At 47.8% G+C, this 25899-nt stretch overlaps 1 protein-coding gene and 1 non-coding gene across 2 annotated transcripts; both read right to left on the bottom strand.

Annotated features, from left to right (window-relative positions):
- Positions 1-245: 245 nt before the first annotated feature.
- On the bottom strand, positions 246-8374 carry LOC140351165 (GTP-binding protein 2-like). The gene is made up of 12 exons (XM_072436892.1): positions 8142-8374; positions 5459-5485; positions 5193-5377; positions 5017-5125; positions 4720-4917; positions 4459-4633; positions 2228-2447; positions 2017-2152; positions 1879-1937; positions 1626-1797; positions 1378-1542; positions 246-1285 (listed from the first exon to the last, which is right to left on the bottom strand). The coding sequence occupies exons 1-12, from the start codon at positions 8337-8339 to the stop codon at positions 1103-1105; spliced, it is 1827 nt and encodes a 608-aa protein (XP_072292993.1). The 5' UTR covers positions 8340-8374; the 3' UTR covers positions 246-1102.
- Positions 2942-3024, bottom strand: trnal-cag (transfer RNA leucine (anticodon CAG)). The gene has a single exon. It is a non-coding gene; the product is annotated as a tRNA-Leu (tRNA).
- Positions 8375-25899: the final 17525 nt, after the last annotated feature.

Raw genomic sequence — 25899 nt, 5'->3', positions numbered from 1 at the left:
ACATGGCAACAAAGGAATATATATGTAAAGTATTTCTTTATTCTAACACCGTAATTGGATCTGTACATAAATATTGCATATCACCCAAATTATTACCTGGTATTCCATTTCCTTTCAAAAAAGCAGACAAGTTTAGTTATAAATGAAAATATTGTTGGTTAAAACAAGACAAATACAATATACTATAAAATACCTCTCGGATGAATCGACAAACTGACATCTGACGAATACACATTTTTAAAAGATACCATAAGTAGCACCAACTCAAGTAGTACACTTCTTTTACAAATTGGTAGATCATTTAAATAAGTAGGCACTGTGTAAAGCCCTGTGTAGGATGTGACATCAGTAACAATAGGTGGCTAGTTCAGGTGACACAAACTGAAAGATGAAGGCAACAATATAATACAACCCAACTTGCATTATCGGTCTACTAGCAACAACACCACTGGAAAGGCTCTATCAAAGTGGCAGTCATCTATACAAACCTGAGGAACTAAAAGCACTTTAAAGGAGTCAATAAATATAAGATTGATCTCAGCTGATTGAGCTGCTCGATAGCAAATACAAATATAAATCTGAACACACAAGTGGTCTGAAAGCTGAGGTCAATATTAAACACATTCTAGAAAAGAATTAAAATGTGTATTAAAACAGACTTATGTCTACGGCATGTGTCTGAGGCACTCGGCTGGTAACAAAAACATCTAGAAGGTGACAACACCTTTTGGTATTTAGGCCTAAGTAGCAGTGAGTGTTAATTCTGTGTTAAAAAGAGACATCCAAGCTTCAGTGCAAGTGGCAATATTTGCATCAATGTGTGCTTAATATTCCAATCCGATGTTTACAGTGCACTTGTGTAACTTTGCCACAAAAAGGTCCACTTGAGTTTACATTCTACTCCGTAGAAAAGGTGATGGTGGTATTGTCAATCAGTGCCTCATATTAAAAACCGTAGAACACCAGAGTGAAGTATAGAAGACAGAGGTTTTTAAAAGACTAAAAGAAAAAGGGGTTGTGACAAAAGAACTGATCTGAAAGTTTTACTGTCCATAGGTGAGGTTAAACGAGGTCTCGCGACAGGCTCGTGTTGTAGTAGCCTCTAGGCCCCATCCTCCTCTCTTTGGGATGGTTTGTACTGGGTGACAGGTTGTAACTTTGTGACATGTCCAATGCCTTTGGTAACACCCTCTCTGAAGAGCATTTTTGCTCCCACTTTTAGGTATTCTGGGTGTTTGATGAATCTAAAACGGACCTCTGCTTTTTCACCTGTCCTTAGTGCTTCCTGGAGTATAAATATGAAAGACAAAATACAGACAAATATTAGACATTGTTTTAGTATCAAAAAGATGAAGAGGAAATAAACTCGGGACTGACCTTTCCATACAATTCCTCCACAATGGCAGTTTGTCTCACATTGCTAATGTGCACAGTAACCTGGAAACCTTTGTGAAAGGTCTTGGCGTGGAAAAGTAGCACAACCTCCGCCTCAAATGTCCAGCAGATGGTCGGATCCATCTCCGGACTTACCATCACCATGCCCTGTTAAAGCAGATGTTAATGTTTTATGTGGAATTCTAAATAATGTAAGCAGAGATAAAATATAATATTGTCTTTGGCCTGACCTTTCTTAATAGTGAGCGGTCGAATTCTCCAAGAGCGAGTGTAGCAGCCTGACCAGCCTTTAAAACCCTGCATGCTGACCGATTCCTCTGGATGCTGCCGACTGTCAGTTTGTGAAATTGTCCAGCGTCTGTAGGCCCTACCACAAGGTCGTCGCCTTCGCGACAAATGCCACTAGTAAACAGAAATATAATGATTACATACAACATTTGAACTGATATTGTACACAAGATATTGTAGATAAATGGGCATTACCTGTACAGAGTTCCTCCCACAACTGTTCCCACCTCAGGAACAGAATAGATCTCATCCACCTGCATTAATAGATTTATCACTTTCTTTTCTCATTAAATGAATATGAAATGACTTAATTTACTCTTCTTTTAAACCAACCTGAAACTCTGTTAACTGTTGCATTAGTTCCTCCTGGTCTTTTCTGTTGCTCAGTGGAGGGATAATGTTGAAGAAAACCTTCAGCAGGTCTAAGCTCTCTCCAGACACACTGGACAACGTGAAGATCGGTGTGATACTAGAAGGAAACAAATATGTTGCAATTTCATTTGATGTACGTAACAAACTTTGTCTCAAAACAGTTTGGACGTACTTGGGAGACTGGGCAAACTGCTGTGCCGCGGTAACGGCGTCGTCTTTATCTGCTACAACCATTGGAACCTTATTACATCCAGGCTGTTTCAAGACGCGCTCTAGCTGCCGTACTGTGCGCTCCACTGTAGCTCGAGTGCATAAATCCACCTTACTGATGACAATGAAGATGGGCACTTTCAGGGCCATGGCCAACCCAAGATGCTCCCGCGATGTACCCGCTGTAGGAGAGAATAGGGAAAAATTATAAATACAAATTTAGAAGAGAACATACAGCATGCAGGCGAGGGGTATGATTGATGCCACAGAAAAAACATCATCAAGCAAATAGTATAAAATAAATAATAGCGGACCAATTGCTGACCCTTGGGGTACACCCACGTGATTTAACACCACAAAAAACATGCACATTGTTTTCAATCTCTGGAGAAAATTCAGTATTGAAGGCCTTATTTGGGGTGAAAGAAAAAAAAGCTAAATGTAATTTTTTTTGCATATTATTGTATTATTGTTGGTATTACTTATTGAAATACAAAAATACGGGAAATTAAAAAAAATAACTTAGGGTGTGACATTATTGCCCACCCTTACGTGGCACAAGCCCACATGAATTCAAGTTTTTTTTTAAAAAAACGGCCCAATTTCTTCATCTTAAGTGGCTCGGAATTGCAACTAATCAATATTATTACACTAAACGATTACAAAACAAAGTATTTGTCAGAAGTGGGATTCGAACCCACGCCTCCAGAGGAGACTGCGACCTGAACGCAGCGCCTTAGACCGCTCGGCCATCCTGACATGTATACCTGTGGAAAGTTTTCCAGATTAGATAAGGCAGTGTGACGTGTCAGATGTACTAGCTGCAGCTGGCTTGCAACACTGACACTTGAGTGGTGATGTTGATTTTCCAGTTGGCCCATACTTGTGCAAATAGTGTGCTGTATAGTGTGCTATATAGTGTGCTTCAAATGTATGAGCGAGGACCTTGAAATGAGCGGTCGGTTCTGACTGTAAAAGATAGAAGGAATAATATCCAGTCCATAATATCTTTAGCTCAGTTCGACAGGCATGGTGTGATGCACATTACACAAGAGGGTGGTAGGACTGTATCTGCAGCTTGAAATGAGAAACTGTAAAAGTAAAATACAAGCATATGGAAAAAAAACTGCAAAGTGTGTTTTAAACCTATTATGCTATTAACACCAATGGTACTCTTTTGGAAAGGTGCCAAGTTGTTTATGTTACCAATTTTGACAGCAAGACTCAAGTCCTATAAAGCACCACTCGACAGTAGTGCAACAGTAGTACAACAGTAGTGCAACAGCGGTGCAACAGTAGTGCAACATTGGTGCAACAGTGGTGCAACAGTGGTGCAACAGTGGCGCAACAGTAGTGCAACAGCGGTGCAACAGCGGTGCAACAGTAGTGCAATAGCAGTGCAACAGTAGTGCAACAGTGGTGCAACAGTAGTGCAACAGTAGTGCAACAGTAGTGCAACAGTGGTGCAACAGTAGTGCAACATTGGTGCAGCAGTGGTGCAACAGTAGTGCAACATTGGTGCAACAGTAGTGCAACATTGGTGCAACAGTAGTGCAACATTGGTGCAACAGTAGTGCAACAGTGGTGCAACAGTAGTGCAATAGCAGTGCAACAGTAGTGCAACAGCAGTGCAACAGTGGTGCAACAGTAGTGCAACAGTGGTGCAACAGTGGTGCAACAGTAGTGCAACAGTGGTGCAATAGTAGTGCAACAGCAGTGCAACAGCGGTGCAACAGCGGTGCAACAGTGGTGCAATAGTAGTGCAACAGCAGTGCAACAGTGGTGCAACAGTAGTGCAACAGTGGTGCAATAGTAGTGCAACAGCAGTGCAACAGCGGTGCAACAGTAGTGCAACAGTAGTGCAACATTGGTGCAACAGTAGTGTAACAATAGTGCTTTTCAACTAAAATACTAAATAGTCTCAGTCACACGGGGCACCTGTAAATTGCCGGTCGTTTTTAAAACTATTAAAACTGAGGTTACATGCTGCAATATAGCATATATATAACAGAAAATGTATAGCAGGTATTGACCTGAATCAATCAAAGACTATCTGACTGAAGCAAAAATCATGCTAACTGAATAAAGAAATAAAAATAAAACATCTACAGCTGATCCATTTAAATGCAAATGTGTACACCAAAAACAAACAAACTGTACTGCTGGAATAAATAAATAAAGACAAGTTCTTACCAATGCCTGTATTCGCACTGACGACCAACATTGCAAAATCAGGACAATAGCTGGTGAGGCCAAAGATGGTAGTTTTCAGATACTTGTGGTGACCCGCCAAGTCAATAAATGTGATCATTTTAGAGGCGCTCTCACAAATCTCCTCTGCTGTTCGAGACTCACTGTAATTTACAACCTAAAAAGACAAAAATGAAGGGTAATCAACACAAGAAAGATTATTTTTATTTTCTTTAAGCCAAATATGTTTTAATGCTCTGTTACCTCTCCTTTGCTGTTGAATCCAAGGACCTCGAAGCTGATACTTGATGTCCGCCCAGTCTGGATTTCATGGAGATGTCTGAAGAGGTTGAGCCTTGCTCGGCCACGTCCATTGTCCAGCTCCCCCTGGGTTAAGACGCCCAGTAACGTGGACTTTCCAGAGTCCACATTGCCCAGCACAGCTACTCGTAAGTCCAAGAACTGTGGGAAACAACAGGCACAAAGGGCTTAATACATGGCACTTCTCCAAGTATAACCATTGTGATTATTAGTAGAGAAGCTGCATTGGTTGGTTCTTACCTGTTGGTCGTCTGGCACCTTACGAATGAGAACCTCGGCAATCCTACGAGGGATATCGGAGTCCTCATTGACCTCACTTTGTCTGAGGACAGTGATGTCAGCTCCAACTCTGGAAAACAAATGAATAAATAAAATAAACCCATGTTAAAATCTGATTTGTGTGTTCATTAGATTACTTTTGCGCCATCAGATGGAGAGTCTTTAATGACGCCTTCATATCTTCATCCGTTAGTCCCACAAGCATGCCGTTGTCCTCAACACCAATCTGATAGACAGCCTCGCCTTTCCCCTCCTGGAGACGCCATTTCATTTGCGTTGCCAGGTGCTCAAAGCGGTATTGAGTTGGATTTACCAGCGTCAACTATAGTCAGTAATGTTTTGATAAGGAATTATTCAAATTAATGTTAATTAGTTTTTTTCCTAAGGTACCACAGTTTCTTACCTTGTATTCTATGTTTCCCTCTTCAGCCTAAGAGAGGAAGGGAATGAAGAGAATGTGAAAGGGTCAAACAAACAAAAACTGAAACAAAACCAGTTTGTATAGAAGTGACACAGCAGCAGGTCATTGCTCTACTAAAGTGCACATACAGCAATAACATCAGCATTGTTAACTTTGTAATGGTTCAGTATAATAATATAATATCAGTTTAGTTTATAAATGTACAGAATCATCCATGTATGAGAACGTCTTCTAACGAACTATTATGTAACAGCACCACACATGGGATATGTTCAAACTTGTCTTCAGAATAGACTTTACAAAGGAAGTACTGAAAGCATTCTAATGCCTGGTTACGGTTTCAGAATCATGTCATGTCTTTCACATTTGAAACTTGACACAATAAGTTGTTTTCTATTTTAATATACTCTCTCGCCGTTAGAACTAATTTCTACATCTAAGTGTAATGAGTTTGCATTATTCTTTAATGACAAAGTTCAGGGCATTCAAAATGCTATAATTTCCACAATGCAAAAAATAACCCTAAAACCATCTAGACACTTAGAGCTGACTCACTTTGCACCTGTAACTGACAAAACTGTCCATGAGATCATCACCAGTCTGAGTTAATCTACATACTGCCTCCATGTGTTACCCACCAGATTTCTGAAGTCTGTGCTGAACAGTTTGTTAGCACCACTCACTCGAGAAAACTGCGGTCATAAAGCTTGCCCAAAAGAAGAGCACTCTTGATGCTGCAGTACTGAGTAGTACCGGCCCATCTCTAATCTGCCATTTTGGGCCAAAGTCGTCGAGATGGTTGTTTACTAACAGCTCACAGATTTCCTCTTAATAAACAACTAATTTTATGTTTTTCAGTCCATCACAGCACTGAGACTGCTCTTGTCAAGGTGACAAATGACATTTGCCTGAACACTGACAGCCCGGCCCGTTCAGACCGCGGCGTCAAACGCGTCCAGTTTACATTCAGTCTAAACGCGCGTCTTGGGCGTTCTGCGTTTTCTGCGCCGCAATTCCTGCGTTTTTGCGGCGCGATTTCTGCATTTTGAGCGCCGAGCGTCAGGAGAGTTTGCGCGTCGGACGCAGAAAAGTTGGACAAAGCTCAACTTGCCAATCAGAGATAGCGCTGCGGTGACGTGACTCGCACGACCCGGACGAAGACCCAAAACAAACCCCGAAGTGATAAAAAAAAGCATCCTTAAGACGCAGCTCTTGGAGCAAATAATGATATTGATTAAATTCTGCTCACCTCTGAAGGGTCCCAGACAAGCCCCGGAGCCCATCACCTCTGTTTTTGGACTTTACAAAGTTAATAAACCAAAGCCATGGTCCGCCATTAAACTCAATAACACCACGAGAAAAGCAACACCGAACAACTCCTCTGCACATGTGCGCTGACGCCTCGGACGCACGTCTGCTGGTGAGTGTATTTTTCGGACACGCGTCCTCGTCTGCCTCAAAATGTACAGGCATCCAACTTCTGCGTCGGGCGCGAATTTGACGCCGCGGTGAATCCTGGGACCCCTTTCTATTCAACTTCTACATGCGGCCATTAGGTCAGTTGATAAGCAGCAAAAATGTGTCCAATTATGCAGATGACACACAGATCCATGTGTCACTGTCGGCAGGTGAATATGGACCAGTGGATTCACTCTGTCACTGCATCCAACAGATCAGTTTGTGGATGCAAAACAACTTTCTCCAGCTGAACTCAGACAAGACTGAAATCATTGTCTTTGCCCCACAGAAAAAAAGAGAAAGTGATAGCGGTCACCTCCAGTCTGGCTCTAAAACCTACAAACCAAGTTAAAAATCTGGGGGTAATAATGGACTCAGACTTGAACTTTAATAGCCACATCAAATCAACAACATCAGCAGCCTTTTACCAAAATCTAAAAAACGTTGCAGTACATCCAGAACGCTGCTGCTCGGGTCCAGACTAGAACCAGGAAGTACCATCACATTAGTCCTGTTCTCAGGTCTCTGCACTGGCCCCTGTAGCTCAGAGAAGAGACTTTAAAGCAGCTCTGCTTGTGAACAAGTCTCTTCATCTCGGACTCTGAGGACCTCAGGGACCGGCCTCCTACTGGTGCCCAGAGTCAGGACTAAACATGGGGAATCTGAGTTTCAGTTTTATGCAGCTAACATCTTCCTGTAGATGTGAGACAGGCCTCAACTCTGGCAATGGTCAAATCTAAGCTAATAACAGTTGTTTTGCATTTTCCCTCTTGTATGAAGCACTTTGAATTGCCTTGTTAATGAATAGTGCTCTACAAATAAACTTGCCTTGCCTAAAGAACAGACCGTCAATACCATAACAACCATTCTTTTACACATGCGCTGACGGCCAGAAATGTGTCGAGGTAATTTTAATGTTACAACACGGCCTGCGTTGTAAGTGGACTTTCAAAATTATACCACTCAACAGCTTTGCACAGCTGGTCTTTGGGGAGTTTTGGTGCATAAAAGTCCATGTTTTTATTGACAGTCACTTGCTACTCTTTATCGCAGGTTCAAAAGAAAAGCATTGTGAACCGGAAATAAAAGGAGGTTTAACTCGATTTGGCATAGATTTGAATAGGACATGCTAACAATGAATAATGTTAGTACGTCGTTTGCGGATTTGTGTAGCTAGTGAACAAGGTGAGTTTGTATTTCAGCTTACCTCTGGGGGCAAATACGGTGTGTTTTTACTCGGTCTGTAGTTGTTGCGGGAGAATCGCGCCCTTGCTTTCTTGTTGGCTTTTGCATAAGTTATTTTGGAGGCTAGCCCGAGTCCAAATTTTCCATTACCTGCACCAAGTTGAGGTCGAGAGCTGGGTTCATTTCCTGAGCCAAATAAGTCGAATACCCGCGCATCCATCCGCAGCAGCGAACTACTTCAATGGCCAAGCTTCAACTTTTAGATCACAATTCACATTAGCCCCTAAACCAGGTTCAATAGTCTAATCTAATATGTTCTTCATGTGTAGGACACTGTGCCTTAGCTGCCCATTAGAGAAATCAGGCATCGTTGATATCCTGTTCAGTTGCCGTGATGATGATGATGTCACGCCTTTGAGGACGATGTCACTGACGATGATGCCACTGACCAACATTCCGCCACTCTTTTTCCCTATCTTGTTGTTGTTGTTGTTGTGTCACTTTTAATGGCGGTTGGCAGACAACTTTGGTGTTTTATGGGTGGTCTAAAGATGAGGCGGGGATAATAAAGTGCATAATAAAAATGCACCTTTGCAGTTGGCTGCCAGCCGCCATTAAAATTGACTACAGCAACATAATAAAGCCTAAAGAATAAAGTCTGAAGAATAAAGTCCAAAGAATAAAATCCAAAGAATAAAGTACAAAGAATAAAGTCCGAAGAATAAAGTCAAAAAAATAAAGTCTAGACGTACAGCTACAGTAGGTGGCGGTGATGTAATCCAAGTGTTACATTACCACCACTTCTTTTTGTTGTGGAGAAACTTTTTAAAGAGAGTTGGCCGCAAACAAGGGTCACGTCTATGGCTTTTGTCGGGAATTTTGGAGTCGTCGTTATACTGGACGGCATCTCCATCAAATACAGGGTAGTGTCGGTCCATGCAGATCCATGGTCAGGAACGCGGGAGAGGAAAGGGTCTTTGCTCGCATGAGGATGGACCATACTGGACTCAATTGGTCACTGAGTAGGATAGGCAAACATCCGATCGGTCTGTGTAATCACTGTCAAGAGCCAGAGACTGTCGAGCACGTGCTGATTTGCTGTGCAGCCTATGAAAGAGAAAGGACCGGGTTGGCCTTGTGGTTTCAGAATAATAGGCAGGAATTCAATCTGTGGATCATTCTTACATTCCAGTCACAGGGTTTGTGTGAGGCTGTAGTTGCTTACTTATATATGTTGTTGTTGTTGTTGTTGTTGTTGTTGTTGTTGTTGTTTTATGGTGGTTGGCATCCGAGTGTTGCATTACCGTTAGACTTTATTCCTGCTTACTTACATAGCACAGGGTTGGGTAGATGTTTATAGAGTTGGGGTGTGTTGAAGGACGTGCCGAGGATGAGGAGGAAGAGGATGTTCTAAGTGCTTGGAATTCGTGGGCTTGGAACTCATGTGTTTTGAACTTGTGGGCTTTGAACTTGTGGGCTTTGAACTTGTGGGCTTTAGAACTGAAGCTGGAGTCTATATGGACCCGGTCTGGGAGAGACGGGAGATGGCGGAGGAGAGTGGATCGGTGGTCGAAGACGTTCTGGACGGCGTGGAGGAGCAGCCATTTCTGGCTGCACGTGCCTGGAAACGTAAAAAGTCCCTTAGCTCGTCCGAGGGTTCTGGGAATGAGCAGCAGGATGAGGCTGGAGCTATTGATATCCGGGGTGAGAGCAGAGACTGTAAGGTGATCATAAAGCCTGCACAGGATAGTGCATCCTTTAAGGAGTGGAATTCAGTGGCATTGTCAAAGAGCCTAACTGTAGCTGTGGGAGTGATCAAGAGTGCGAGTGTCCTTAGAGATGGCTCGCTGCTGGTCGTGTGCAAGGACGCGGCTCAGCAACGGAAGGCGATTGGAACTAAACGTCTGGGTGGAAAGGACATTCTTGTGTCTGATGCTGAAAGAAACATGGTCAGAGGAGTTATCGTAGGCGTCCCTACGGCGACGTCTGTGGATGAAGTTAAGGAGAATTTGACTGGAGCTAAGGTGGTGGACGCTAGGCGGTTGAAGGTGACCCGGTCTGGGGTAAGATGTGACAGCTTGTCGGTAATGGTAACACTTGAAGGGAGGTGCCTGCCTAGTAAGGTGTTCATTGGGTTCATGTGCCATGACGTTAGGCCATATGTTCCACCGCCCCTGCGTTGCTTTAAGTGCCAGCGCTTTGGGCATATTGCAGCGGTCTGTAGAGGGAGGCAAAGATGTGGTAAATGTGCAGGAGATCACGAGTATGGGAAGTGTGACGTGGGAGCAAAACTGAAGTGCTGTAACTGTGGGGAAGAACATAGCTCTGCCTACGGGGGATGCAGGTTTAGCAAAAGAGCTGCTGAGGTGCATAAAATAAAGGTCTCTCAAGGTATATCCTATGCAGATGCAGTCAAGAAAGTTTCAAGTAATGAGTTTAGAGTAAATACAGAGAGAGGAGCCAGCGCTGCTCCCAGCCAGGGCGAAATGAGAAAGGCCAGCGTGGCTCCCAAGAAGTGTGAAGGTTTCAAGAGTGGAGGTCCCAAGTATGCAGGTTCCAGAATTAATGAGAATACCCTGGTTGTGGATAGAGAGGATTTTGTACTCTTTATGGTGGATGTTGTAAACTGTGCTGCTCAGACTCAAAGCAGAACTGAAAGGATCAGGATCATTGCTAAAGCTGCAGGGAGATTCCTTGGAACAAAGGAGCTTGATTGGGCAGATATAGAAAACAGGCTAAAGGCGCTAAATGGGAGTCGGAGTGATGGGGGTCTGCTTTTGGGGAGTCAGAGTGATCAGAGTGACGAGATGGGGGTGGGGGTGGTCTTCTGTCCTCGTCCAGTCTCGTAGACGCACGGCTACCAAGCGGCGACATCAGTGGAAATATTAAAGCCTATAGAATGAAGCCTAAAGAATAAAGCTGTACGGTGGAAGCACCGAACGTCAAAGAAGGAGAGGAAGATGAAGAAGTCTCCCTGGAATAAAGCCGGTTGTTGTTGTTGTTGTTGTTGTTTTATGGCGGTTGGCATCCGAGTGTTGCATTACCGCCAGACTTTATTCCTCAGACGTTTCTCTCTGAAACAACGACAACTATTCTAGTCACAAAGACAAATCATGACCTCATGGGCTTTGTAACACCAAAGCAATGGAAGGAGTACTTTTACGGACTACGACAGAGTCTGAGGACAAAGCACTGGAAGTCAAGGCACTGGAAGAAGAACTTTTAGGACTACGACAAAGTCTAAGGAATAAAGTCTGGCGGTAATGCAACACTCGGATGTCAACCGCCATAAAACAACAACAACAACAACAACAACAACAACAACAACAGGATAAAGTCTAAAGAATACAGTCTGGCGGTAATGTTGTTGTTGTTGTTGTTTTATGGCGGTTGGCATCCGAGTGTTGCATTACCGCCAGACTTTATTCCTTAGACTGTTGTTGCTGTTGTTATTGTTTTATGGCAGTCGACATTACCGCCAGACTTTATTCCCCAGACTTTGTCGTAGTCCTAAAAGTTGTTCTTCCAGTGCTTTGACCTCCAGTGTTTTGACAAAGCTCAAGAGGTCATGAGATGCCTTTGTCATTGTATCCTATAGAAGTTCTTCCTCCCCTCAGACTTTGTCGTAGTCCTTAAAAATTCTTATTCCATTGCTTTGGAAGTACAAAGCCCATGAGGTCATGGGACGTCTTTGTTGTTTTACAAAGCCCATGAGGTCATGGGACGTCTTTGTCGTTTTATCCTTTAGAAGTCCCTCTTCCATCGACAAAGTCTAAGGAATAAAGTCTGGCGGTAATGCAACACTCGCGTTTCTAGGCCCATGAAGTCAAAACACGTTAGAACATCCTCTTGCTCCTCATCCTCGGCTCAGTCTCCAACACCCCCCACCTCTATAAACGTTTACCCAGCCCTGTGCTACATAAGTAAGCAACTACAACGGCATCTCTATCACATACAGGGTAGTGTGGGTCCTTGCGGGTCTATGGGCAGGAACGCGTGGGAGGAAAGGGCCTTCGCCCGCATGAGGATTGGCCATACTGGACTCAATTGGTCACTGAGTAGGATAGGCAAACATCCGACCGGTCTGTGTGGTCACTGTCGGGTGCCAGAGACTGTCGAGCATGTGCTGATTTGCTGTGAGGCTTATGATAGGGAAAGGGCCGGGTTGGCCTTGTGGTTTCGGAATAATGGGCGGGAGTTCAATCTGCGGAACGTTCTGGCCATCCAGTCACAGGGTTTGTGTCAGGCTGTGGTTGCTTACTTATGTAGCACAGGGCTGGGTAAACGTTTATAGAGGTGGGGGGTGTTGGAGACTGAGCCGAGGATGAGGAGCAAGAGGATGTTCTAACGCGCTTGGACTTCGTGGGCCTAGAAACGCCAAAGTGATGGAAGAAGGACTTCTAACCGAACGTCAAAGAGGGCGAGGAAGGTGAAGAAGAGTCTCCCTGGAATAAAGCCGGTTGGTCTCTGACACAACAACTATTCTGTGGGAGTGATCAAAACAACAACAACAACAACAACACAACAACGAACAATACCTCGTGCACTTGGATGCCAACTGCCATAAAAAACTACAACGACAACAGTTTGGATATTACGGCAACATAGAGGAACGCCTCGGTCCGTATGACGGGGAAGAAGAAGAGGAAGCGTGACCTGGTCGGTGACGATATGAACAGCGGGGAGGACTCCCCTGGAGCCACTGATCCTGTGCAGCGTAGGGCGTCTTCTTGCTCGTCTATGGAGGGCTCTCTCAGTGAGGAGCAGGGCGGGGGGGTTGCAGATGTCGGGGATGTGAGTTCAGAGTGTAAGGTGTTCATAAAGCTCGCGCAGGATAATGCGTCCTTTAAGGGGTGGGATCCGATGGCGTTGACAAGGAGCCTGACTGTAGCTGTGGGAGTGGTCAAGCATGCGAGTGTCCTTAGGGATGGCTCGCTGCTGGTTGTGTGCAAGGACGTGGCTCAGCAAAGGAAGGCGATTGAAGCTAAGTGTCTGGGTGGGAAGGACATTCTTGTGTCTGATGCTGTAAGAGGCACGGTCAGGGGAGTTATAGTAGGCGTCCCTACGACGACATCTGTGGATGACATAAAGGAGAATTTGACTGGAGCTAAGGTGGTGGATGCTAGGCGGTTGAAGATGACCCGGGATGGGGTAAGGTGTGACAGCCTGTCGATAATGATTAGATTTGAAGGTGGGATCCTGCCTCGTGTGGTGTGCGTTGGGTACATGCGCTATGGCGTACGCCCATATGTTCTGCCGCCCCTGCGTTGCTTCAAGTGCCAGCGCTTTGGGCATATTGCAGCGGTCTGTAGAGGGAAGCAGAAGTGTGGTAAATGTGCAGGAGACCACGAGTATGGGAAGTGTGACGACGGAGCAAAACTCAAGTGCTGTAACTGTGGGGGAGAGCATAGCTCTGCCTACGGGGGATGCGTGTTCAGCAAGAGGGCTGCGGAGGTGCAAAAAGTTAGAGCCTCTCAAGGCATATCCTACGCGGATGCGGTCAAGAAGGTGTCTGGTAGTCAGGTGACGGTGGATGCAGTGGGGGCTGCCAGTGCTGCTGGTGTCCTAGGCGACAGGGGAGGGGGCAGCGTTGCCCGCAGCCAGGGGGAGGTCCCCACTGGGATGCCCGTGAGTGTGGCTTCCACGGGCAGAGGCCCTGTGGGTGCGGAGGATGTACTGGTTGTGAAGAGGAAAGATTTCTTCCTCTTTATAGTGGAAGTGATTAACTGTACTGGGCAAACCAAGAAGAGATCCGAAAAGACTAAGATCATCGCTAAGGCTGCAGGGAAGTACTTTGGAGCTGGGGGCCCCGAGTGGACGGAGATAGAGGATGCGCTGCGGGAGGGCGCCCTGCCCCATTCTGGCAGTGGGAGTGGGGGGGCTCCCGATGCGCCGTCAGGTTCCGGGGGCTCATAATGGCGGTGGTTGTCTTGCAATGGAATGCGCGTAGTCTTCGTGCTAATGGCCAGGAATTTAAGCATTTTGTCTCTACCTTGTTGAACAAGCCTCACGTTATGTGCGTGCAGGAGACTTGGTTACGACCTAGGTGGGGTTTTGGGATACAAGGGTATGTGTGTGTTAGGAATGATAGGGAGCAGGGTAGAGGCGGAGGTGTGGCTGTGTTTGTCCGAGATGACCTAAATTACGTTGTTGTCAGTGTGAGTAAAGCGCCGGAGGCCCTGGCGGTGAGGGTCTGGCTGGGTGGTGAAGCTGTTACTGTGGTTAACCTTTATAATCCGTGTGGTGAGTTAACGCTAGAGTCCTTACATAGTATCGGTAAGGAGGTTCGGGGAAAGGCCGTGTGGTGTGGGGATTTTAATGCGCATAGCGCTTTGTGGGGCGGTAGTGGTACCGATAGGTATGGGCAGGTGGTAGAGGGTTTTATCAATCAAAGGGAGTTGGTTTGTCTGAATGATGGGGGTGGGACCCGCTATGATATGGGGACCGGTGCGGAAAGTGCAATAGATCTTACACTTGTGTCCAAGGAGTTAGCTGGTGTTTGTAGTTGGGAGGTTCTTGGTAATCTTTCTTTTGGTAGCGATCACTATCTAGTCCGCACCGTGATTGGCTTTGGGAGCTGTGTGGTCAGGGGGACGAGGATCCAGAGGTGGCAGTTGGCAAGGGCGAACTGGGGGGCTTTCCTGAGGAAAGCTGATGATGGTTCTAGGGTTCTGCAGGAAGGAGGATTGACTCAGGTGGATGATCTCAATAGTGCAATTGTCTCGCTCATCACGCAGTCAGCGGTAGGCACGATTCCTAAGAGTGGTGGTAGTGGACATAGGAAGCGGGTGCCGTGGTGGACTGAAGCATGTGGTCATGCTGTTAGGGCGAGAAATGCGGCGTTTCGCCGGCTAAGGGTTGCCCACACTGAGGGTGCCCTCATTGACTACAAGAGGGCCCGCGCTGTTGTGCGGAAAACTGTGAGAACGGCCAAGAGTGCCTATTGGAGGCGGTATTGTTCCAAAATTGGGAGAGAAACGCGTCTCGGGGATGTTTGGGGGATGATTAAGCGGATGCATGGGGTTGAGCGCCGTCATGGGACCCCGGTCCTAATACTGAATGGTGTTGAAGCAGTCAGCGACGTTGACAAAGCTGAACTGTTGGCCAGCACCTTTGTGTCGGTGCACAGCTCTGACAATCTCTCACCTGCGGATAGGCACTACAGGGAGAGTACTTTGGCCCAGAATTCTGAGCTGATTGGGCACCAGCCTTCGACTCAAGATGACCTTGACCTTCCGTTTAGTTTGTTTGAGCTAAGGAGAGCACTTTCTAAGGCGAAACAGACAGCCCCGGGTAAAGATGAGGTGTGCTATGACATGCTCTCTCATTTGACTGATGACACGCTTGGGCTAGTCCTGGGTCTTTTCAACCGTGTTTGGGATTCAGGTTGTGTTCCATCTGCGTGGAAACAGTCTACGGTGGTGCCGGTTCTGAAGCCGGGTAGGCCAGCGTCTGACCCTTCAAGTTATAGGCCGATTGCCTTGACGTCGCAGCTCGGGAAAACGATGGAGCGCATGGTTACCGAGCGGTTGGATTACTTCTTGGAGAGTCAGGGTTTGCTTCCCGCGCACCAGAGTGGTTTCCGTAGGGGCAGGAACACCATGGATTCCGTGTTGTGTTTGGAATCTGATATCCAGCTGGCCAGGGCTCAGAAAGAAAAGGTTATTGCGGTGCTCTTTGATGTGGAGAAGGCGTACGATATGGTTTGGAAGGATGGGCTCCTCATTAAGCTGCGGAAGTGTGGTGTGAAGGGTAAACTGTTTAACTGGGTCCGGAGCTTTCTGTCTGGCCGGCGTATCCAAACCAGAGTGGGCGCTGCTTACTCTGGGGTCTATGGGGTGGAGAATGGGATCCCGCAGGGGAGTGTGTGTAGCCCTATCTTGTTCAATGTTATGATTAAGGACATCTTTGACGACGTGGATGGGTCTGTTGGGAGGAGCCTTTATGCTGACGATGGCGCTCTATGGGTGAGAGGGAGGAATCTCCGGTTTTACGAGGCGAAACTGCAAAGGGCAATACAGCAGGTGGAGCAGTGGACCCTGAAGTGGGGGTTTAAACTGTCCGTACGGAAGTCTCAAGTGATCTGTTTCTTCAATGGACATAGGGACGTCTCCCTTCGACTGCATGGGCAGGTGCTCGAACAGGTCAGGGAGGTGAGGTTCTTGGGGGTCACCTTTGACGAGAGGCTTAGTTGGCGTCGGCACATTGATGAGGTCAGTGGTAAATGCAAAAGGGTGAATAACTTGCTTCGTTGTCTATCCGGCCAGGACTGGGGGGCCAGCAGAAGGTCGCTCCTGGGTATTTATCGGGCCGTCATGAGGGCGGCTGTTGATTATGGCTGTATAGCCTACATGTCTGCGGCTGAGACTAACTTAAAGAAGCTTGATGTGGAGCAAGCCCAGGCCTTGCGCATCTGCTGTAGGGCTTTTAGGACCTCCCCTGTCTCGGCGCTGCAGGTTGAGTTGGGGGAATTGCCGTTACGGCTCCGGAGGCTAGAACTTCTGTTGGCTTACTGGGTGAATGTGCAAGGTCATACGAGCTCTCACCCGGTGAGGGGCTTTCTCAGGGTTGATGGGGGGCAGAGTGAGGCTGGCGGTATGATTTTCAGCCAGGTAGGAAATGCGAAGGCGCGGCTTGCGGGGGTTGGTGATCTGCGTGTGAGCCCGTCGGTGGCTTTGTCTGCTATAGCTCCGTGGAAGTTTGTCCCGGCTCCTGTTGATGTTAGCTTGCATGGCAAGCTTAGAGGAGTCGCTGGGAGGGCACCGCAGTTTGCCGTTCAAGCGCTCATCGATAAGCACTCAGGTGATGTGTTTATTTATACCGACGGGTCTAGGGATCCTGAGAGTGGGCGTACTGGCGCCGCTTATTTTGTGCCTGACCTGGGGCTAGCGGTCAAGAAGAGGTTGACAGATCGCCTTTCTGTTTTCACGTCGGAACTTATAGCGATACGGTTGGCGTTGGAATGGGCAGAATCTGCTTTGCAGTGTTGCGGCATTGTGGTGGCCTCTGACAGCCTTTCTGCATTGCAAAGCATTAAATCTGGGAAATCTGATTGCAGACAGGATGTGTTGAATGGCATCTTCTGTCTGATGCTCTCCCTGTCCAGGAAGGATGTGAGGGTTTCCTTCATTTGGGTCCCTGCGCATGTGGGGGTGGATGGTAACGAAATGGCTGATGCACTGGCTAAACGTTCCCTTCTGCGGCCATCAATTGATGTGGCGGTTGAGTTAAGCAAATCTGAAATCAAGCCTGTTATCAAGAGTCATGTGGTCGGCCTTTGGCAGGAATTTTGGAACCACTGTGTTACTGGACGGCATCTCTATCACATACAGGGTAGTGTGGGTCCTTGCGGGTCTATGGGCAGGAACGCGTGGGAGGAAAGGGCCTTCGCCCGCATGAGGATTGGCCATACTGGACTCAATTGGTCACTGAGTAGGATAGGCAAACATCCGGCCGGTCTGTGTGGTCACTGTCGGGTGCCAGAGACTGTCGAGCATGTGCTGATTTGCTGTGAGGCTTATGATAGGGAAAGGGCCGGGTTGGCCTTGTGGTTTCGGAATAATGGGCGGGAGTTCAATCTGCGGAACGTTCTGGCGATCCAGTCACAGGGTTTGTGTCAGGCTGTGGTTGCTTACTTATCAACGCCAAAGCGATGGGAGGAGTACTTTTACGGACTACGACAGAGTCTGAGGACTACGAAACGTCTGAGGAATAAAGTCTGGCGGTAATGCAACACTCGGATGCCAACCGCCATAAAACAACAACAACAACAACAACAACATTCTAGTCACAAAAACACATCATGACCTCATGGGCTTTGTACGCCAAAGCAATGGGAGGAGTACTTTTAGGGACTACGACAGAGTCTGAGGACTACGAAACGTCTGAGGAATAAAGTCTGGCGGTAATGCAACACTCGGATGCCAACCGCCATAAAACAACAACAACAACAACAACAACATACTGGACTCAATTGGTCACTGAGTAGGATAGGCAAACACCCGACCGGTCTGTGTGGTCACTGTCGGGTGCCAGAGACTGTCGAGCATGTGCTGATTTGCTGTGAGGCTTATGATAGAGAAAGGGCCAGGTTGGCCTTGTGGTTTCGGAATAATGGGCGGGAGTTCAATCTGCGGAACGTTCTGGCGATTCAGTCACAGGGTTTGTGTCAGGCTGTGGTTGCTTACTTATGTAGCACAGGGCTGGGTAAACATTTATAGAGGTGGGGGGTGTTGGAGACTGAGCCGAGGATGAGGAGCAAGAGGATGTTCTAACGCGCTTTGACTTCATGGGCCTAGAAACACCAAAGTGATGGAAGAAGGACTTCTAAAGGATAAAACGACAAAGACGTCCCATGACCTCATGGGCTTTGTAAAACAACAAAGACGTCCCATGACCTCATGGGCTTTGTACTTCCAAAGCACCGAGCGTCGGAGGGGGAGAGGAAGATGAGGAGGAGTCTCCCTGGAATGAGGCCGGTTGGTCTCTGACACAACAACTATTCTAGTCACAAAGACATATCATGACCTCATGGGCTTTGTAACACCAAAGCAATGGGAGGAGTACTTTTACGGACTACGACAGAGTCTGAGGACTACGAAACGTCTGAGGAATAAAGTCTGGCGGTAATGCAACACTCGGATGCCAACCGCCATAAAACAACAACAACAACAACAACAAAGACGTCCCATGACCTCATGGGCTTTGTACTTCCAAAGCACCGAACGTCAAAGAGGGAGAGGAAGATGAAGAAGAGTCTCCCTGGAATAAAGCCGGTTGGTCTCTGACACAACTGAGGACTACGGCAAACAACAACGTGCACTTGGATGCCAACTGCCATAAAAAACAACAACGACAACAGTTTGGATATTACGGCAACATAGAGGAACGCCTCGGTCCGTATGACGGGGAAGAAGAAGAGGAAGCGTGACCTGGTCGGTGACGATATGAACAGCGGGGAGGACTCCCCTGGAGCCACTGATCCTGTGCAGCGTAGGGCGTCTTCTTGCTCGTCTATGGAGGGCTCTCTCAGTGAGGAGCAGGGCGGGGGGGTTGCAGATGTCGGGGATGTGAGTTCAGAGTGTAAGGTGTTCATAAAGCTCGCGCAGGATAATGCGTCCTTTAAGGGGTGGGATCCGATGGCGTTGACAAGGAGCCTGACTGTAGCTGTGGGAGTGGTCAAGCATGCGAGTGTCCTTAGGGATGGCTCGCTGCTGGTTGTGTGCAAGGACGTGGCTCAGCAAAGGAAGGCGATTGAAGCTAAGTGTCTGGGTGGGAAGGACATTCTTGTGTCTGATGCTGTAAGAGGCACGGTTAGGGGAGTTATAGTAGGCGTCCCTACGACGACATCTGTGGATGACATAAAGGAGAATTTGACTGGAGCTAAGGTGGTGGATGCTAGGCGGTTGAAGATGACCCGGGATGGGGTAAGGTGTGACAGCCTGTCGATAATGATTAGATTTGAAGGTGGGATCCTGCCTCGTGTGGTGTGCGTTGGGTACATGCGCTATGGCGTACGCCCATATGTTCTGCCGCCCCTGCGTTGCTTCAAGTGCCAGCGCTTTGGGCATATTGCAGCGGTCTGTAGAGGGAAGCAGAAGTGTGGTAAATGTGCAGGAGACCACGAGTATGGGAAGTGTGACGACGGAGCAAAACTCAAGTGCTGTAACTGTGGGGGAGAGCATAGCTCTGCCTACGGGGGATGCGTGTTCAGCAAGAGGGCTGCTGAGGTGCAAAAAGTTAGGGCCTCTCAAGGCATATCCTATGCGGATGCGGTCAAGAAGGTGTCTGGTAGTCAGGTGACGGTGGATGCAGTGGGGGCTGCCAGTGCTGCTGGTGTCCTAGGCGACAGGGGAGGGGGCAGCGTTGCCCGCGGCCAGGGGGAGGTCCTCACTGGGATGCCTGTGAGTGTGGCTTCCACGGGCAGAGGCCCTGTGGGTGCGGAGGATGTACTGGTTGTGAAGAGGAAAGATTTCTTCCTCTTTATAGTGGAAGTGATTAACTGTACTGGGCAAACCAAGAAGAGATCCGAAAAGACTAAGATCATCGCTAAGGCTGCAGGGAAGTACTTTGGAGCTGGGGGCCCCGAGTGGACGGAGATAGAGGATGCGCTGCGGGAGGGCGCCCTGCCCCATTCTGGCAGTGGGAGTGGGGGGGGCTCCCGATGCGCCGTCAGGTTCCGGGGGCTCATAATGGCGGTGGTTGTCTTGCAATGGAATGCGCGTAGTCTTCGTGCTAATGGCCAGGAATTTAAGCATTTTGTCTCTACCTTGTTGAACAAGCCTCACGTTATGTGCGTGCAGGAGACTTGGTTACAACCTAGGTGGGGTTTTGGGATACAAGGGTATGTGTGTTAGGAATGATAGGGAGCAGGGTAGAGGCGGAGGTGTGGCTGTGTTTGTCCGAGATGACCTAAATTACGTTGTTGTCAGTGTGAGTAAAGCGCCGGAGGCCCTGGCGGTGAGGGTCTGGCTGGGTGGTGAAGCTGTTACTGTGGTTAACCTTTATAATCCGTGTGGTGAGTTAACGTTAGAGTCCTTGCATAGTATCGGTAAGGATGTTCGGGGAAAGGCCGTGTGGTGTGGGGATTTTAATGCGCATAGCGCTTTGTGGGGCGGTAGTGGTACCGATAGGTATGGGCAGGTGGTAGAGGGTTTTATCAATCAAAGGGAGTTGGTTTGTCTGAATGATGGGGGTGGGACCCGCTATGATATGGGGACCGGTGCGGAAAGTGCAATAGATCTTACACTTGTGTCCAAGGAGTTAGCTGGTGTTTGTAGTTGGGAGGTTCTTGGTAATCTTTCTTTTGGTAGCGATCACTATCTAGTCCGCACCGTGATTGGCTTTGGGAGCTGTGTGGTCAGGGGGACGAGGATCCAGAGGTGGCAGTTGGCAAGGGCGAACTGGGGGGCTTTCCTGAGGAAAGCTGATGATGGTTCTAGGGTTCTGCAGGAAGGAGGATTGACTCAGGTGGATGATCTCAATAGTGCAATTGTCTCGCTCATCACGCAGTCAGCGGTAGGCACGATTCCTAAGAGTGGTGGTAGTGGACATAGGAAGCGGGTGCCGTGGTGGACTGAAGCATGTGGTCATGCTGTTAGGGCGAGAAATGCGGCGTTTCGCCGGCTAAGGGTTGCCCACACTGAGGGTGCCCTCATTGACTACAAGAGGGCCCGCGCTGTTGTGCGGAAAACTGTGAGAACGGCCAAGAGTGCCTATTGGAGGCGGTATTGTTCCAAAATTGGGAGAGAAACGCGTCTCGGGGATGTTTGGGGGATGATTAAGCGGATGCATGGGGTTGAGCGCCGTCATGGGACCCCGGTCCTAATACTGAATGGTGTTGAAGCAGTCAGCGACGTTGACAAAGCTGAACTGTTGGCCAGCACCTTTGTGTCGGTGCACAGCTCTGACAATCTCTCACCTGCGGAAAGGCACTACAGGGAGAGTACTTTGGCCCAGAATTCTGAGCTGATTGGGCACCAGCCTTCGACTCAAGATGACCTTGACCTTCCGTTTAGTTTGTTTGAGCTAAGGAGAGCACTTTCTAAGGCGAAACAGACAGCCCCGGGTAGAGATGAGGTGTGCTATGACATGCTCTCTCATTTGACTGATGACACGCTTGGGCTAGTCCTGGGTCTTTTCAACCGTGTTTGGGATTCAGGTTGTGTTCCATCTGCGTGGAAACAGTCTACGGTGGTGCCGGTTCTGAAGCCGGGTAGGCCAGCGTCTGACCCTTCAAGTTATAGGCCAATTGCCTTGACGTCGCAGCTCGGGAAAACGATGGAGCGCATGGTTACCGAGCGGTTGGATTACTTCTTGGAGAGTCGGGGTTTGCTTCCTGCGCACCAGAGTGGTTTCCGTAGGGGCAGGAACACCATGGATTCCGTGTTGTGTTTGGAATCTGATATCCAGCTGGCCAGGGCTCAGAAAGAAAAGGTTATTGCGGTGCTCTTTGATGTGGAGAAGGCGTACGATATGGTTTGGAAGGATGGGCTCCTCATTAAGCTGCGGAAGTGTGGTGTGAAGGGTAAACTGTTTAACTGGGTCCGGAGCTTTCTGTCTGGCCGGCGTATTCAAACCAGAGTGGGCGCTGCTTACTCTGGGGTCTATGAGGTAGAGAATGGGATCCCGCAGGGGAGTGTGTGTAGCCCTATCTTGTTCAATGTCATGATTAAGGACATCTTTGACGACGTGGATGGGTCTGTTGGGGGGAGCCTTTATGCTGATGATGGTGCTCTATGGGTGAGAGGGAGGAATCTCCGGTTTTACGAGGCGAAACTGCAAAGGGCAATACAGCAGGTGGAGCAGTGGACCCTGAAGTGGGGGTTTAAACTGTCCGTACGGAAGTCTCAAGTGATCTGTTTCTTCAATGGGCATAGGGACGTCTCCCTTCGACTGCATGGGCAGGTGCTTGAACAGGTCAGGGAGGTGAGGTTCTTGGGGGTCACCTTTGACGAGAGGCTTAGTTGGCGTCAGCACATTGATGAGGTCAGTGGTAAATGCAAAAGGGTGAATAACTTGCTTCGTTGTCTATCCGGCCAGGACTGGGGGGCCAGCAGAAGGTCGCTCCTGGGTATTTATCGGGCCGTCATGAGGGCGGCTATTGATTATGGCTGTATAGCCTACATGTCTGCGGCTGAGACTAACTTAAAGAAGCTTGATGTGGAGCAAGCCCAGGCCTTGCGCATCTGCTGTAGGGCTTTTAGGACCTCCCCTGTCTCGGCGCTGCAGGTTGAGTTGGGGGAATTGCCGTTACGGCTCCGGAGGCTAGAACTTCTGTTAGCTTACTGGGTGAATGTGCAAGGTCATACGAGCTCTCACCCGGTGAGGGACTTTCTCAGGGTTGATGGGGGGCAGAGTGAGGCTGGCGGTATGGTTTTCAGCCAGGTAGGAAATGCGAAGGCGCGGCTTGCGGGGGTTGATGATCTGCGTGTGAGCCCGTCGGTGGCTTTGTCTGCTATAGCTCCGTGGAAGTTTGTCCCGGCTCCTGTTGATGTTAGCTTGCATGGCAAGCTTAGAGGAGTCGCTGGGAGGGCACCGCAGTTTGCCGTTCAAGCGATCATCGATAAGCACTCAGGTGATGTGTTTATTTATACCGACGGGTCTAGGGATCCTGAGAGTGGGCGTACTGGCGCCGCTTATTTTGTGCCTGACCTGGGGCTAGCGGTCAAGAAGAGGTTGACAGATCGCCTTTCTGTTTTCACGTCGGAACTTATAGCGATACGGTTGGCGTTGGAATGGGCGGAATCTGCTTTGCAGTGCTGCGGCATTGTGGTGGCCTCTGCCAGCCTTTCTGCATTGCAAAGCATTAAATCTGGGAAATCGGATTGCAGACAGGATGTGTTGAATGGCATCTTCTGTCTGATGCTCTCCCTGTCCAGGAAGGATGTGAGGGTTTCCTTCATTTGGGTCCCTGCGCATGTGGGGGTGGATGGTAACGAAATGGCTGATGCACTGGCTAAACGTTCCCTTCGGCGGCCATCAATTGATGTAGCGGTTGAGTTGGGCAAGTCTGAAATCAAGCCCGTTATCAAGAGTCATGTGGTCGGCCTTTGGCAGGAATTTTGGAGCCACTGTGTTACTGGACGGCATCTCTATCACATACAGGGTAGTGTGGGTCCTTGCGGGTCTATGGGCAGGAACGCGTGGGAGGAAAGGGCCTTCGCCCGCATGAGGATTGGCCATACTGGACTCAATTGGTCACTGAGTAGGATAGGCAAACATCCGACCGGTCTGTGTGGTCACTGTCGGGTGCCAGAGACTGTCGAGCATGTGCTGATTTGCTGTGAGGCTTATGATAGGGAAAGGACCGGGTTGGCCTTGTGGTTTCGGAATAATGGGCGGGAGTTCAATCTGCGGAACGTTCTGGCGATCCAGTCACAGGGTTTGTGTCAGGCTGTGGTTGCTTACTTATGTAGCACAGGGCTGGGTAAACGTTTATAGAGGTGGGGGGTGTTGGAGACTGAGCCGAGGATGAGGAGCAAGAGGATGTTCTAACGCGCTTGGACTTCGTGGGCCTAGAAACGCCAAAGTGATGGAAGAAGGACTTCTAACCGAACGTCAAAGAGGGCGAGGAAGGTGAAGAAGAGTCTCCCTGGAATAAAGCCGGTTGGTCTCTGACACAACAACTATTCTAGTCACAAAAACACATCATGACCTCATGGGCTTTGTACGCCAAAGCAATGGGAGGAGTACTTTTACGGACTACGACAGAGTCTGAGGACTACGAAACGTCTGAGGATTAAAGTCTGGCGGTAATGCAACACTCGGATGCCAACCGCCATAAAACAACAACAACAACAAAGCTGTACGGCAGACGCACCGGACGTCAAAGAAGGAGAGGAAGATGAAGAAGAGTCAGCCCTGGAATGAAGCAGGTTGGACTCTGAAAAATGAAGTCGAAAGAATAAAGTTTGGCGGTAATGCAACACTTGGATGCCAACCGCCATAAAATAACAACAACAACAACAATACATTTTTATTCATAATGGTAGGATGGCAAAACCTCTAACTGTTGGAGTATGTCAGCTTGGGGACAAAAGGTTTTTCTCGATGTTGTGCTTTCACCCGCTACGAAGCAAGCAAACCTTCAAGTGAGTTTTTCAATTATTAAGAGCCTTAACATAGCTGGAAACCAACAAGAAACCTGGTAAGTTGAATAAAATTAAGAATATTAATTACACAGGACCTTTTCGCATTCACTCAACCCTCAACTCAAGCGTTCTCTGAAGTGAGAAATGACACAGCGCTCAAGACAAGAGACCAGGAAGTATTCAGTCCTTGTTTCAAAAAGCTGCTGAGAAACATAAACCTCAACTGTCACCACAGGCAGAAGAGGGAGAAGAGAAAGAAGTTGTAGTTCCATTAGAGCGAACCCCAAAAGTAGTATATCTTCTGTCTTGCAGTTTATACTGTGTTCGAAATTATGATGCAAATTATATTTTTAATAATCAATATAAATGACAGTAATTATAGTTTTCAATTCATCAACATTTAGAGTACATTTCGAATGTTACTGAACAACGATAACAATATTTTCCCCAAAAAAATTAAAACGTAAAATGCACTGTTCCAAATGATTATGCACAACAGTTTCAAACCATGTTATTGTAGTAAAGAATAGAAAAAGGAAATTGGTTAAACTAGAAGCATTAGCATGTCATATTTACTGAAATCAAAAGCTACATATTTCTTTTTATTTTAAAGATTTTTTGGCCCGTAGGCTTTAATAGGCAAGAGAGGAAAGTGAGAAATGGGAAATAAGAGAGGGCAGGACATGCAAAAAGCTCATTTAGATTTCGCCCGCGGCCCCGCCTCTCGCATCGCGGCCCCGCCTCTCGCATCGCGGCCCCGCCTCTCGCATGGCGGCCCCGCCTCTCGCATCGCGGTTCATAAAAGTACCTCCACAGTTCCAGTGTCTTAGGATGATTTTAAAAGCCAAATGGACATGAGTAAGTTTGACATTCAATCCAGTGTCCCAGTTAAGGTTGCCAAAGAGGACAGAGAGTTTTGGTTTGGGAAATGCCTGAACACATGGACTTTCACTTTGCAATGGAGCTCCAGAGCTCGTTTTCAGCCTCCATGAGATCTCCTTCAGCCTCCTCTGTGTCAGTTACTCAAACATCCCAGACATTAGGGTCAGCAGCTGGGAAAACAAAAAGCAAGTCAAACTGGACCACAAGCCAAACGACCTCGGTCTGGTGGAAGCTCAGGGACTCTGGTCTTTTTATTTACTTCAATGTTGGCATATATTTATTATGCATTTAAGGCAATTTGTCTGG

Source organism: Eucyclogobius newberryi, unplaced genomic scaffold, assembly GCF_026437365.1.
Source record: "Eucyclogobius newberryi isolate DKJ021-1_F unplaced genomic scaffold, fEucNew1.0.hap1 SCAF_8, whole genome shotgun sequence".
Lineage (NCBI taxonomy): Eukaryota > Metazoa > Chordata > Actinopteri > Gobiiformes > Gobiidae > Eucyclogobius > Eucyclogobius newberryi.
Note: the sequence above shows the minus strand (reverse complement) of the source record. Positions and strands in the feature narration are given on the sequence as shown.

Bases quoted from the DNA above. Each gene is read 5' to 3' on its own strand.
- LOC140351165 (XM_072436892.1), bottom strand. From the start codon at position 8,339: ATGGATGCGCGGGTATTCGACTTATTTGGCTCAGGAAATGAACCCAGC. The intron at 4,918-5,016 runs GTAAGAACCAAC...TGTTTCCCACAG, and splicing joins AGGTGCCAGACGACCAACAG to TTCTTGGACTTACGAGTAGC. The intron at 2,448-4,458 runs GTAAGAACTTGT...TCTCTCCTACAG, and splicing joins CAGTGCGAATACAGGCATTG to CGGGTACATCGCGGGAGCAT.